The sequence below is a fragment of the Amyelois transitella genome, chromosome 2 (assembly GCF_032362555.1).
Source record: "Amyelois transitella isolate CPQ chromosome 2, ilAmyTran1.1, whole genome shotgun sequence".
Taxonomy (NCBI): domain Eukaryota; kingdom Metazoa; phylum Arthropoda; class Insecta; order Lepidoptera; family Pyralidae; genus Amyelois; species Amyelois transitella.
The window spans coordinates 3,283,961-3,297,706 of NC_083505.1; the positions used below are offsets into that span (position 1 = coordinate 3,283,961).

At 36.9% G+C, this 13,746-nt stretch overlaps 1 protein-coding gene across 1 annotated transcript; it reads left to right on the forward strand.

The window, feature by feature from the left end:
• The first annotated feature begins 2,059 nt into the window (after positions 1-2,059).
• On the forward strand, positions 2,060-11,801 carry LOC106143191 (elongation factor G, mitochondrial). The gene is made up of 12 exons (XM_013345212.2): positions 2,060-2,228; positions 2,457-2,603; positions 3,030-3,349; positions 3,763-4,001; positions 4,497-4,682; positions 5,014-5,201; positions 6,388-6,626; positions 7,438-7,599; positions 8,885-9,003; positions 9,721-9,933; positions 10,377-10,578; positions 11,472-11,801. Exons 1-12 carry the CDS (start codon positions 2,154-2,156, stop codon positions 11,611-11,613), a joined length of 2,232 nt encoding a protein of 743 aa, XP_013200666.1. The 5' UTR covers positions 2,060-2,153; the 3' UTR covers positions 11,614-11,801.
• The last annotated feature ends 1,945 nt before the right edge of the window (positions 11,802-13,746 follow it).

A 13,746-nucleotide genomic window follows, 5' to 3' on the forward strand; every position in this document is an offset into this window, starting at 1 on the left:
AATTTTTTTTTTAATAGGAAAAAAAATTCCTTGAATAACTTCGAAATCCAAGTAACGCTAGTAACTAGAACAAGCGAGTGTGAGCAAGCGAGATTATCATATATATCTTAGATCTCACTTGCTCACACAAGTAATAAAATTGCTACCCTATAACTTTCAAAGGAACCACTACCTACGTTAGGGTCGTGTGCAGATAAACTTTCAACCTTATTGAAATGTCATAAGTCTGGCAGTCGCAGGCTTCCATCTATAGGCAAATCTTATGCAAATAATGAGAGACGACGATATCTCGATCGACAATTATCGGGCCCAGTTCGGCCATCGTTGATTACCGTCTCTTTCTGTTTTGTTGTGTTATATGTCATAGAATAATAAACTGTTTTTCTTAGTAATCATTGGTTTTAAAGACCGTATTCATACATACATACATACATAAAATCACGCCTCTTTCCCGGAGGGGTAGGCAGAGACTACCTCTTTCCACTTGCCACGATCTCTGCATACTTCTTTCGCTTCGTCCACATTCATAACTCTCTTCATACAAGCTCGGCGGTTTCGGGTACTTTTGACCTGACCCTTTACCAGGACGTCCTTAATTTGATCAAGATACGTTCGTCTAGGTCTTCCCACTCCGACCTTTCCCTCCACACTCTCCTTGTATATCTGCTTAGTCAACCTGCTTTCATTCATCCTCTCCACATGACCGAACCATCTTAACATACCCTTTTCTATTCCTGTAACTACATCTTCTTTCACATCACAACATTCCCTTATCACGCTGTTCCTTATCCTGTCACTCAATTTCACACCCATCATACTCCTTAACGCTCTCATTTCCACTGCATTTATTCTGCTTTCATGCTTCTTTTGCCATACCCAACTTTCACTCCCATACATTAATGTCGGGACCAACACGCCCCTGTGCACAGCCAGTCGAGCCTTTTTGGATAGTTTCTGACTGCTCATAAAGGCATGCAAAGCTCCATTCACCATGTTCCCCGCGTTCACTCTCCTTTCAATATCACTATCATACTTGCCATCTGATGTAAACTTTGATCCTAGATATACAAACTCTTTCACTTGCTCCACTTTTTCTCCTCCAATCAAAATATTACATGCTGTCATTTCTTTCTCCATTTCAAAAACCAGTGTTTTAGTTTTACTTACGTTCACTTTCATTCCTTTCTCTTTTAAAGCTTCATGCATACAGTTTACCATCTCCTGTAACTCCTCCGCTGATGACGCCAGTATAACCTGATCGTCGGCATAGAGCAGACATTTGACGAGTAACTCATTCATCCTTAATCCACTTTTAGACTCTTTCAAATCTGTCAAACAGCTATCCATAAATAGGTTGAACAGCCACGGTGACGCAACACATCCTTGCCTAACGCCTTTCTCAATCTTAAACCACTCAGTGTGCGCTCCGTTTATCCTGACACAAGCACTCGAATCCTCATATAAGGATTTCAGTGCTCGTATTAAGAGACTGCTCACCCCATGCATAGAAAGTGCTGACCACAATTCATTCCTCTCAACTCTGTCATAGGCCTTTTCCAGATCTACGAATGTGCAATAGACTTTTTGACTCTTGGCCAAAAACTTTTCGGCTATGCACCGCAAGGAAAAGACCTGATCAGTACATCCCATTCCCTTTCGAAATCCCGCTTGAGACCGTATTCATTTGATGAAATATTTATTCTTTTTAAATATGCATGTGTGTGTGTATCTATTGGAACCACAGTGCACGCTATTTTAACCCGTAAGAATTTTAAAACTATGACTGCAGATATGAACGCGATCGTACATACCTAAGTTGTATCATTTATTATTACAAATATCCATTTCGGAATGACTTAAATAACTTGTGAGTCTTAACTTGAGGACGCTAGCTGATCCCACATCTCATTTATATTATTGTTACTTCTATGTGTAGATAATTCTTTGTGAATCATTTAGTGGATAATTTCAGGAGGAAAGATGGCCAACATAAAAATGTGAATGTCATACTGACACTGACAGCCAGCTGTCACCGACATTCATTTCGATAATAGTGTCGGTGAGTCGTCTTTGGTGGGTCGTGAAGAATTTATAACCTCAAATGAAAATCTGATTTAAAGTATCGTGTATGTTTAAAATAAATCAAATTAATAATGACTTTAGTAGATTTAATGCGACTGGCAAAAGCCTTTACAAACGCCGGTAAAGCAAACTTACTTCAAGTTAAGGTGATTGATATTATTCATTTTTACTAATTTTCATATTTCTTTCAATTTTTACGTAACAGTTTCGATTTTTTTAAAGTTCCGATAGCATAGTACCTTTTATCAATTAAATTATAGTAATACTTAATCCCAAGGTTGTAGGTTATATCGCAGAATTAGTTCCCCGTTTTGGAAACTCCATTTTCCTTTTATTTTTCAGATTTCATTATACAATATTTTTTCCACTTACAGACATACTCCTCTCATGTCAAATATGCAGAACACAAGAAATTGGAAAAAATCAGAAATATTGGTATATCGGCTCACATAGATTCTGGCAAAACAACACTCACAGAGCGGATATTGTTCTACACAGGACGAATAGATCAGATGCATGAGGTTTGTATTGCTTCTTCAATTCTGTTGATTATTTGTAACAATATCTTAAGTAAATATCTTTTAAGATTAGAAATGTCTCAAAAAGACTTGAAAGAAATATTCAGCTAGATACATACATACATACATATGATCATGTCTATATCCCTTGCGGGGTAGACAGAGCCAACAGTCTTGAAAAGACTGAATGGCCACGTTCAGCTATTTGGCTTAATGATAGAACCATTCAATTCAGCTAGATCTTATAAGAAAACTTAGTTCAGCCTGTAAAAATTACTTTGTAGGGCACAGTCTATTATTTCTTCACTTTACCAATATTATATCATCTGCACGAACCACTGATAGGGCTAGGCCAATGATTTCTTCATATCAATTTACAAAAAGAATGCTTTAAATATTTAAAATCACTTGTTTAATCCTCACATTCAGGTGAAAGGCAAGGACAATGTGGGAGCAGTGATGGACTCTATGGAACTTGAGAGACAAAGGGGCATCACAATCCAATCGGCTGCTACGTACACAATATGGAAAGACCACAATATCAACATTATCGATACACCTGGTCACGTTGACTTCACAGTCGAAGTGGAACGCGCATTGAGAGTTCTAGATGGCGCTGTTCTGGTACTGTGTGCTGTTGGCGGGGTACAGAGTCAGACTTTGACGGTGAATCGACAGATGAAACGATATAATGTGCCATGTTTGGCATTTATCAATAAGTTGGATAGGTTAGGGGCTAACCCTGATAGGTTAGTTTCTTTATTACTTAATATTGGTATTTAAAGTAAATTGGATATATCTTCAAGACTACTTGCAGGATGGATAGATTAATAGAAATAAATTATAACAAAATAACTTGTCCTAAAACTTAAGCTAAGGTGATGTACAAAACGTATGATGAAAAGTAAAACCTTTTCTCAACAACGCTTATTTGATTATAGAGTTAAATGCTTACATTTACTTTGATATGATTATGTAAAAAATGCTGAGAAATTTCAAATGACTTATTTTTGGGACTAAAGTTTAACTATTTGTTCTTAAAATTAAGAAACTTATGAATGTGAACGAAGCCTGCAAGTGGAAAGATGGTCTGTGCCTGCTCTTCCGAAAAAGAGATGTATTTTATGTACTTATGTATAATATTATTTTTGTTTATTTCAAGAGTACTAAAACAAATGCGTTCTAAGATGAACCATAATGCTGCTTTCCTACATCTACCTATCGGCCTGGAGAAGGAGTGCCAAGGAATTTTGGACCTTGTCGAAGAAAAAGCTATGTACTTTGATGGTGATTATGGTGAGAAAGTTCGCCTCGATGAAGTGCCCAAGGATAGAAGGGCCGAAGTGCAGGAGAAGAGGCACGAGTTGATTGAACATTTGTCTAATGTGGATGATGCTTTAGGTATGTAACTTTTCCTAATTAATGCATTTTCTTCCTCAAATCCAAGTCCACTCTGAAATATTTTGTATTCTTCTGATCCACATTCAGTGAGAAGAGGGATCCACTAGGGTATCAGATTTTGGGGATCAGACCGAAATAACCCTTAAGTTTTATTAAGATTATTTGGTATGCATATCAATCGTCTTTCGCGATGTCAAGCCAAAAGTTGATGCAATAAGTGCGGTAAAATATTACATACACAAGTGTTCTCTGCTTAACCCAATGGTTAGAAAATGCTATTAGTATTCAGTCCGCCTACTGTGAGAAGGAATGAATACACTTTGTTATTACGGTCATTATTATTTAAGTCTAGAAAAAAACTATTAAATATTTGGATAGGATACTTTTAGTCCCTATTAAGAAGTAATATTTTAATCTGAATTTGTGTCCCTCGTAACAGATTGTATTTCGTACAATCAAGTAGCTAAAAATAAATATTTTTAAATATTCTACCAGGCGAGTTGTTCCTTGAAGAGAAAACGCCAACCATATCCGATGTCAAGCGAGCCATCCGCCGCACCACTCTCAAACGGACCTTCACTCCCGTGCTCGTAGGCACAGCTCTCAAAAACAAGGGGGTCCAACCGCTCCTTGATGCAGTACTGGATTACCTTCCACATCCTGGTGAAGTGGAAAATACAGGTAAAAACTGGTTACTTAATTCCTATGGAGGTCATTGTCAGTTGTGTAAAAATCTATATTATTTTTCAAATGTTATCTAGGTTAGGACTTAGGAATTCCATCATGAAGCCATATAGCTGACATTGCCCTTTCAGTATTTTCGAGACTGTTGACTCTGTAAATCTTGCAAGGGATATAGACGTGACTATATGTATGTAAACTTAATTCTCTATAAGTCAGTTAAAAAAAATCCTTATCAATAATACACTTTTTAAGACTTGCTTGTCATAACTGTGTTGTCTTTTTCACCCATATAAGTATTTATTAACAAGCCATTTATATCGATCCGCAGCTATTTTGAATGAGGACAAGGACGCCGAAAATATAGTACTGGACCCATCGAGGGACGGCAAGAAACCTTTTGTGGGCTTGGCATTCAAATTGGAGTTGAGCAAATTCGGACAGCTGACATATTTGCGGTGTTACCAGGGCATATTGAAACGTGGCGAGAATATATTTAACGCTAGGACTGGTAAAAAGGTGTGTTTCACTTTTTTTTTTCTATATCCATTATTTTGTTTGTACACAAAGTGCTCGTACATATATTAATACATACATATAATACAGTCTATATCCTTTGTGGTGTAGACGGAGCCAACAGTCTTGGAAAGACTGAAATGCCACGTTCAGCTGTTTGGCTTAATGATAGAATTAGGCCCCTCACCTAAAAGAAAAATCCCAGATTTATAAGCATATACCTTAGGCGCCTTTTACGACATCCATGGGAAAGAGATGGGGGTAGTACTATTTTGTATTGGTGCCGGGAACCACACGGACAAAGATCTCCTAATGAAAGTAATATAAATTACAATACTTTATAATGAAATAGTGTTCACCATCTGCTCAAAGCCTAAAAAAATCTATGTGAATTTTTAGTACAGTCAACCGCGTATCAAGTTACTCTGCATATAACTTTATGACGCAGTATGTTATTGGCATACAAAAGGATACAACATGAAACCTGTAGCAAAAGCCTTGCTTTGGGACCAGAGTGTTATCTATATTTTCCTCGCTTGTCAGATCCCGTGGCTTGTATATCATCTTTTATAACATACTAGCTGAGCCCGCGACTTCGTCCGCGTGGAATAGTTATTTTGGGCATCATAGAAGCCCTCAAGGATGAATAATTTACTCCGTTTTTTTTTTCATATTTTCCATTATTTCTTTGCTACTTATAGTTGCAGCGTGATGTTATGTAGCATAAAGCCTTCCTCGATAAATGGTATATTCAATGCAAAAAGAATTTTTCAATTCGAACCAGTAGTTCCTGAGATTAGCGCGTTCAAACAAACAATCTCTTCAGCTTTATAATACATACATATACATATACATATACATATACATATAGTCACGTCTATATCCCTTGCGGGGTAGACAGAACCAACAATCTTGAAAAGACAGATCGGCCACGTTCAGCTATTTGGCTTAATGATAGAATTGAGATTCAAATAGTGACAGGTTGCTAGCCCATCGCCTGAAAAAGAATCCCAAGTTTGTAAGCCTATCCTTAGTCGCCTTTTACGACATCCATGGGAAAAGAGATGGAGTGGTCCTATTCTTTTTTGTATCGGTGCCGGGAACCACACGGCTTTATAATATTAGTATAGATAGCTGAAGTGATGACAAGCCTTGACCAAAATTAACTATTATATATGAAACTTTCCAGGTCAAAATCTCACGTCTTGTACGAATGCACTCGAACAACATGGAGGAGGTGAACGAAGTGTTAGCGGGCGATATCTTCGCGTTGTTCGGCGTAGATTGCGCGTCCGGTGACACGTTTGTCAATGATCACAAGCTGAATCTGTCAATGGAATCGATACACGTGCCGGACCCCGTAGTCTCGATGTCCATAAAGCCGAAGAATAATAAGGACAGGGATAATTTCTCTAAAGCTGTTGCTAGGTGAGTTCTATATGAAATATATTAAAGAAATAATACATATAAATAAATATATACGGGACAAATTACCAATTATTATCTTATTACAATTATTATCTTATTATCATTAAGCCGAAATAGCTGAATGTGGCCATTCAGTCTTTTCAAAACTGTTGGCTCTGTCTACCCTGCTAGGGATATAGACGTGACCATATGTATGTATGTATGTATTATCTTATTATTGCTTACATTCTTATACAAGTGGTTCCCGGCAACAATATAAAAAATAATAGGATCACTCCGTCTCTTTCCCATGGATGAACTTGGGATTCATTATAGACAATGGCCTAGCAACCTGTCAATATTTGAATCTCAATACTATCATTTAGCATAACAGCTGAACGTGGGCTGTCAGTGTCTCAAGACTGCTGGCTCTGTCTTCCCCGCAAGGGATATACACATGATTATATGAATGAATTAATGAAAAAGTTTACAAACAAACAACAATTCTAAATAACTCAAAGTTTCTACATAACTTTCTTTAGGTACTTGGAAATGTCTAAAAGGTAAACATTATTTAATAAGTCAATCACGTGATGGGTAAAGTCATGATAATTTGTATGTAGATCCATACATACATATTATCACGTCTATATCCCTTGCGGTGTAGACAGAGCCAACAGTCTTGAAAAGACTGATAGGCCACGTTCAGCTATTTGGCTTTAAGACAGATTTGTATGTTTGTATGATATTTGATATATTCCTCTATGATTTCCAGGTTTACCAAAGACGACCTGATATTCCAGTATTTAATATATTCCTTTATGATTTCCAGGTTTACCAAAGAAGACCCAACATTCCAGTTTCGTTACGACGGCGACAACAAAGAGACCATAGTCTCCGGTATGGGTGAGCTGCATTTAGAAATCTACGCCCAGAGGATGGAGAGGGAGTACAATTGCCCCGTGGAGTTGGGGAAACCCAAAGTCGCTTTCAGGTAAATTCAAATTCAAAATTTTTATTCATTACTATAGGATACTATATATCGCTTAATAATTGTCAAAACGTATGGTTTAACAACATTGGTTGACGTCAAATAAATTACTTAAAACTAATTTTACTGCCGCTTCCAAGGCGTCAGTGCAAAAGAAGCGGTAACAAACTGCACTGCAGCATTTTCTTCAACAACGTCAACTTCACAATATTAATTAAACTAAGAATAGAATAAAAAAATAAACATATTATACACAGGAATCTTACTACTACAGCCCTCATAGTATGGCACGCGCGACGCCATTTTTATCGCGCGAAAAACTAATGGGGCCTGATGACCAATCCACCAGAAGAAATTATTACATACATACATACATATGTATGGTCACGTCTATATCCCTTGCGGGGTAGACAGAGCCAATAGTTTTGAAAAGACTGAATGGCCACGTTCAGCTATTTGGCTTTATGATAGAATTGAGATTCAAATAGTGACAGGTTGCTAGCCCATCGCCTAAAAAAAATCCCAAGTTTGTAAGCATATTCCTTAGTCGCTGTTTACGACATCCATGGGAAAGAGATGGAGTGCTCATATTCTTTTTTGTATTGGTGCCGGGAACCACACGGCAATTATTACGCTTTTTTAATGGCACACAAAAGCACATGCGTTGTACACGGTTACAATGAGATGAAACTTCAATTTTTCTCATTCTAAGCTCCTTGTTGTTTCGTCTTGATTCATATTGAGCCACTCATTCATGATAGTTCACAGCGGATGAAAATTCTGATCTAGCTAGTAGAGTAATGTTGGAAAAAAAATCGAAAGAAAAAAAAATTGCTATTTTCTTTAACTTTTTTTTTGTAGTTGATGTAGCTCTATGATAATAATAACAAGACCAACCTGTCATATCTGAATATCGATTCCACCCGATTGTCTTTTGAGCTTTTTCAACAATATTGCTTTAGTCTATCCCGTAAAGGATATAAACGTGATTATGTGTATGCGTATGTATGTGTATACATACATAAAATCACGCCTCTTTCCCGGAGGGGTAGGCAGAGACTACCTCTTTCCACTTGCCACGATCTCTGCACACTTCCTTCGCTTCATCCACATTCATAACTCTCTTCATGCAAGCTCGGCGGTTTCGGGTACTCTTGACCTGACCCTTTACCAGGACGTCCTTAATTTGATCAAGATACGTTCGTCTAGGTCTTCCCACTCCGACCTTTCCCTCCTTGTCTTGCCTGTGTATACAATTGTGACATTACTTATAGCCATCATTTTTCAGAGAAACAATGATGTCTCCGTGCGCATTTGACTACCTTCATAAGAAGCAATCCGGTGGGGCCGGTCAGTACGCCAGGGTCTCAGGAATAATGGAGCCTTTACCGCCACATCAGAATACGAGTAAACTATTTTTATTTTATTTTATACTAGCGACCCGCCCCGGCTTTGCACGGGTGCAAAATTCGGAAAAGATTATACATAAAACCTTACTCTTGAATCACTCTACCTGTTGCAAAAAACCGCATCAAAATCCGTTGCGTTTTTAAAATTTTAAAGATTTAAGCATACAGACAAACAGACTAAAATAGCGACTTTGTTTTATACTATGTAGTGATATTTGTACGTCTTGTTGTACTTCATAAATATCACTCTGATGCAGTGAGGCAGTATGCCACTTACAGACTTATTGGTTTTGTATATCCCTTGCGGGGTAGACAGAGTCAATAGTCTTAGACTGATAGGCCACGTTTAGCTTGGCTTAATGATAGAATTGAGATTCAAATAGTGACAGGTTGTAAGCCCGTCGCCTCAAAGAAGAAACCTAAATTTATAAGCCTATCCCTTAGTCGTCTTTCACGACATCCATTGGAAAGAGGTCGAGTTGACACGAATATTAAATTTATAATGTACTGTATAATGTAATGTAATTTATATGTAAATTTATAATCACGATTTACGAACGTATTAATGTCTTAGACCACTGCTTTATAATTTTTTAATGAAAATGGTCGAAACATCACCTCTTCTTACTTTTCCACCTACTCTTCATACTTTACACGAAAGAGTTATTTACGTTCAATTTTATCATCAAATATCAATATCAAATTTTATCATCAGGTTTAGAATTCGTCGACGAGACAATAGGTACGAACGTGCCCAAACAGTTTGTCCCCGGCGTTGAAAGAGGGTTCTTGGACACGTGTCAAAAGGGATACCTGTCAGGGCACAAGATATCTGGCGTCAAGTTCCGTTTGCAAGACGGGGCACATCACATTGTGGACTCTAGCGAACTGGCATTCTTTTTGGCGGCTAAAGGGGCTGTTAAAGATGGTATGTTTTAAATTTTACTGTTTGAAACTTGTGTGGTGAATTGGGGGTAATTATTTTTTTAACAGTTTCACTACTCTGCTTAAAAAGTTAGTTTTTTTTATGAATATTTATGAAATGTAAAGAGGATTCTGAAAGGAAAATAATAATAATCATTTTTATAGATATAAACAGGGGGAATTGATGTTTGGAAGCCTGTATCAGTGTACCATTCAGGTTTACATTTTGAACTTATTTGAATACATATCAGTGATCCAAATTGAGGAAGAAATGAAATTAAAAGATGGCACAATAACTGGAAGAGTTGCTCTCCAGTTTTATGTAGTCTAGTAAAAATCTAAAAGCAACCCTGTTTTGTCTAAAATCCAGACAGGTATTATATCTGTCAATAACTTTGAAAACATTTTTTTTTACTTACTTTATAGACAATTCCCGTTTCCTTTCAGTTTTCGAAATGGGCGCATGGCAAATCCTCGAACCAATAATGTTCGTAGAAGTGACTTTGCCCGAGGAATTCCACGGCACAGTACTAGGGCAGCTGAATAAGCGAGGAGGTATCATAACAGGCACGGAAGGAGCTGAAGGCTGGACCACTTTGTATGCTGAAGTGCCGTTGAATAACATGTTTGGTTATGCTGGAGAATTAAGGTAATTTTCTAATTTATTTAGGTAATTTTATAATATTTTTTATAATTAAGGTGATTTTCTCAACTATGAGTTTATTCTTAGCCATCTTTAGCCTATGAAAGAGAGTGTCAGATCGTTTTGAATCTGCAATAAAAGCAATATATAAGCTCAATAGAACGAATTATAATCACGCGGTACTAGGGTACCTGAAAAAGCGAGGAGGTTTTGCTATGGGCAGTGAAGTAGCTAGAATGTTCTAGATATGTTTTACGTGTGTAGGTTCTACGCACAAATGTATTAAATTTTGTCGTTTTCTACGGCATTGTATTAGTGCACTGTACTAGCTGAATAAGCGAATCAAATCAAATCATCTTTATTGTGGTGCGAGGAGGTATCATAACTGGCATGGAGGTGAGGGCTAGACCAATTTGTATGCGGATATGGCTCTGAATAATATGTTTGGATATGCTGAAGAACTTAGGTAAATGATTTAAGCGCCACAGTACACGGGCGAGTTTAGCGTCACTTGCGAAAGAATACAGGTTTTTCGCTAACCCCACGAGATTTAGCGGATAAAAAGTACAAGGATTTCAAAAAGAGGCAAACAAACTTACTTTTGCATTTATAAGTTTAGTCGGAATTCTTAGCTCTTGGAAGAAAGTGTCAGAACGTGCAATGGTATCACTGAATTATAGCTTTACTCGACGATATAGCAATAATTCAATGATACCTTACCTATAGCATGTTAGAGTAGAATTTTTCATACTTTTTTCTGAACCACAAATAAACACAAAAATTTTGGAAGGGGAAGGCCAAGATGAACTTACCTTGATCAAATTTAAGACGTATCGGACTTTTCGGTTCGCTAAAAATCGAGTAGCTTTTATTTAATTATTAAAATTTAATTGTTACAGGTCAATGACCCAAGGTAAGGGTGAGTTTAGTATGGAATACAGTCGGTACTCACCGTGTCTCCCGGACGTACAAGAACAGCTCATAAGGAAATACCAAGAAGATATGGGACTGTTACCTGATCAGAAGAAGAAGAAAAATTAACCGCCTCTATTTTAGAATAATTATATTTATATTTATTTAAGTGTAAATTTATTGTTTATTATTATACAATGAAATTGATAATTTGTTTTTTAGTCACGAAATTCCTGATTATATAATAAAGAGATAGAAGTGCCAACCCTCCGATGGGTCTTGTGACTTTTGGCTCTGTCTAGTCTACCCTGTAAGAGATAAAGACGTTAAATACGTGTAATTATGGAAATTCCATAAACATGGTTTTTTAACAATATTTTCAGCATAAAAATGCCAATTTAAGATTTGTATCACCATTCGCTTCCCGTTTTTTTTTTCAATAAACCTATACTTAGGATCCATTGTCTTTTGAATTTAATCTATATGAATAAAATAATCTTATTTTTGGCCCACATAAGAAATGCAAAACCAGGTTAATTGTATATGGAGTACAAATAGAGTTATCACTGCCTATACGGGACAAATTATACTGATTGAGTTAGCCCCGAAGTAAGTTCGAGACTTGTGTTATGAGATACTAACTCAACGATACTTATATTTTATAATAAATACTTATAAAGATAAACATCCAAGACCCAGGCCAATCAGAAAAAGTTCTTTTCTCATCATGCCCTGGCCGGGATTCGAACCCGGGACCCCAGGTGTCACAGACAAGCGTTCTACCGCTGCACCACAGAGGCCGTCAGACTGTGGTTGTGCCGTATGGTATAAATAGGACCACTCCAACTCTTTCCCATGGATGAAGTAAAAGGCGACTAAGGGATAGACTTATAAACTTGGGATTCTTCATTTAGGCGATGGGCTAGCAACCTATCACTATTTAAATCTCAATTCTATCATTAAGCCTAACAGCTGAACTGACTGGCCTGTCAGTCTTTCAAGACTGCTGGCTCTGTCTAGCCCGTAAGGGATACAGACGTGATTATTAATGAAAATAATTGTGCTCATTTCTATCAGCAACGATGTTACCACTCTAAATATATTTACCTCATCTAGGGCTTAACTTTTTTCTGGTATTATACCTCATGTAATTTTTTTAAAATAGATTTTCTTTACAGCAGGTTTAATTCGCTCACGTGTTTGATAGTTGGCTAAACATGGTCATCGAGCGTCGACTCGTGACTTCTTTGTAAGGTAGATATTATCCATAGATTACGTATAGAATAACCATAGTTACAATGAAACTCAATTATCTACATAAGTAGGTAAATATCTATCCTGTTGTAAGTATATATAACCACTTCTTTATCCCTTGTAGGGTAGACAGAGCCAACAGTCTAGAAAAGACTGAAAGGCCGCGTTCAGCTGTATGGTTTAATGATGGAACTTAAAATAATGACAGGTTGCTAGCCCACAAGAAGAATCACAAGTTTATTAGCCACTCCCTTAATCGCAATTCACGACATCCATGGGAGTGGTCCTATTCTTAATTGCCAAGAATTACACGGCACGGAGTAAGCGATATATCTTAATTTCTGGTACTTATAATTACTCACTTTGTAGCGTTCCGTGTACAAAATGGGTTCGAACTATTTAGGTAGGGAGATACGTTTTAATCTCGTGAGTGCTTGCTAATTAGAGGTTACATCACGAAAAGTCATTAGGGGTCATTCTGCAGATTAATCGCTACACCTACATACATATATTATGTATGTTTAAGCGGACCCCAGGAATTGGACATCTCGCGAACATAAGTACATTTTATTTATTATCCTTAAGAGAAAAATATACGACAAGGTCACAGGCAAACCCTGGGCTCCTCTCTATAGAAGTGAAGGTCCAACCAAATAGAAGGATAGGTACACTGTTAAGAAGACGCAAATTTACATTTATAAAAACCCATTTATTCTCAAAACGAACCACAAATATTATTCAAAAACCTTAGAAACCGCGTAACAAACATCTCGCCAGGTACAATAATATTAATTGATTTCTTATTAGGTACGTGTATACTATAACTAATAAATATAAATCAAGAATCCTATCTTACAGACTAGATTTAATTAAAATCTACAATACTCGTAGTTTTATAAACTGATCAATAAAATTAGTTCACGTTGCCAAGACTAAAGAGATTATCTTTAAATAATGATTTTTTTAAACGGGAATAGCAATGATAGGTACCTACCTACCTTTAGTAAG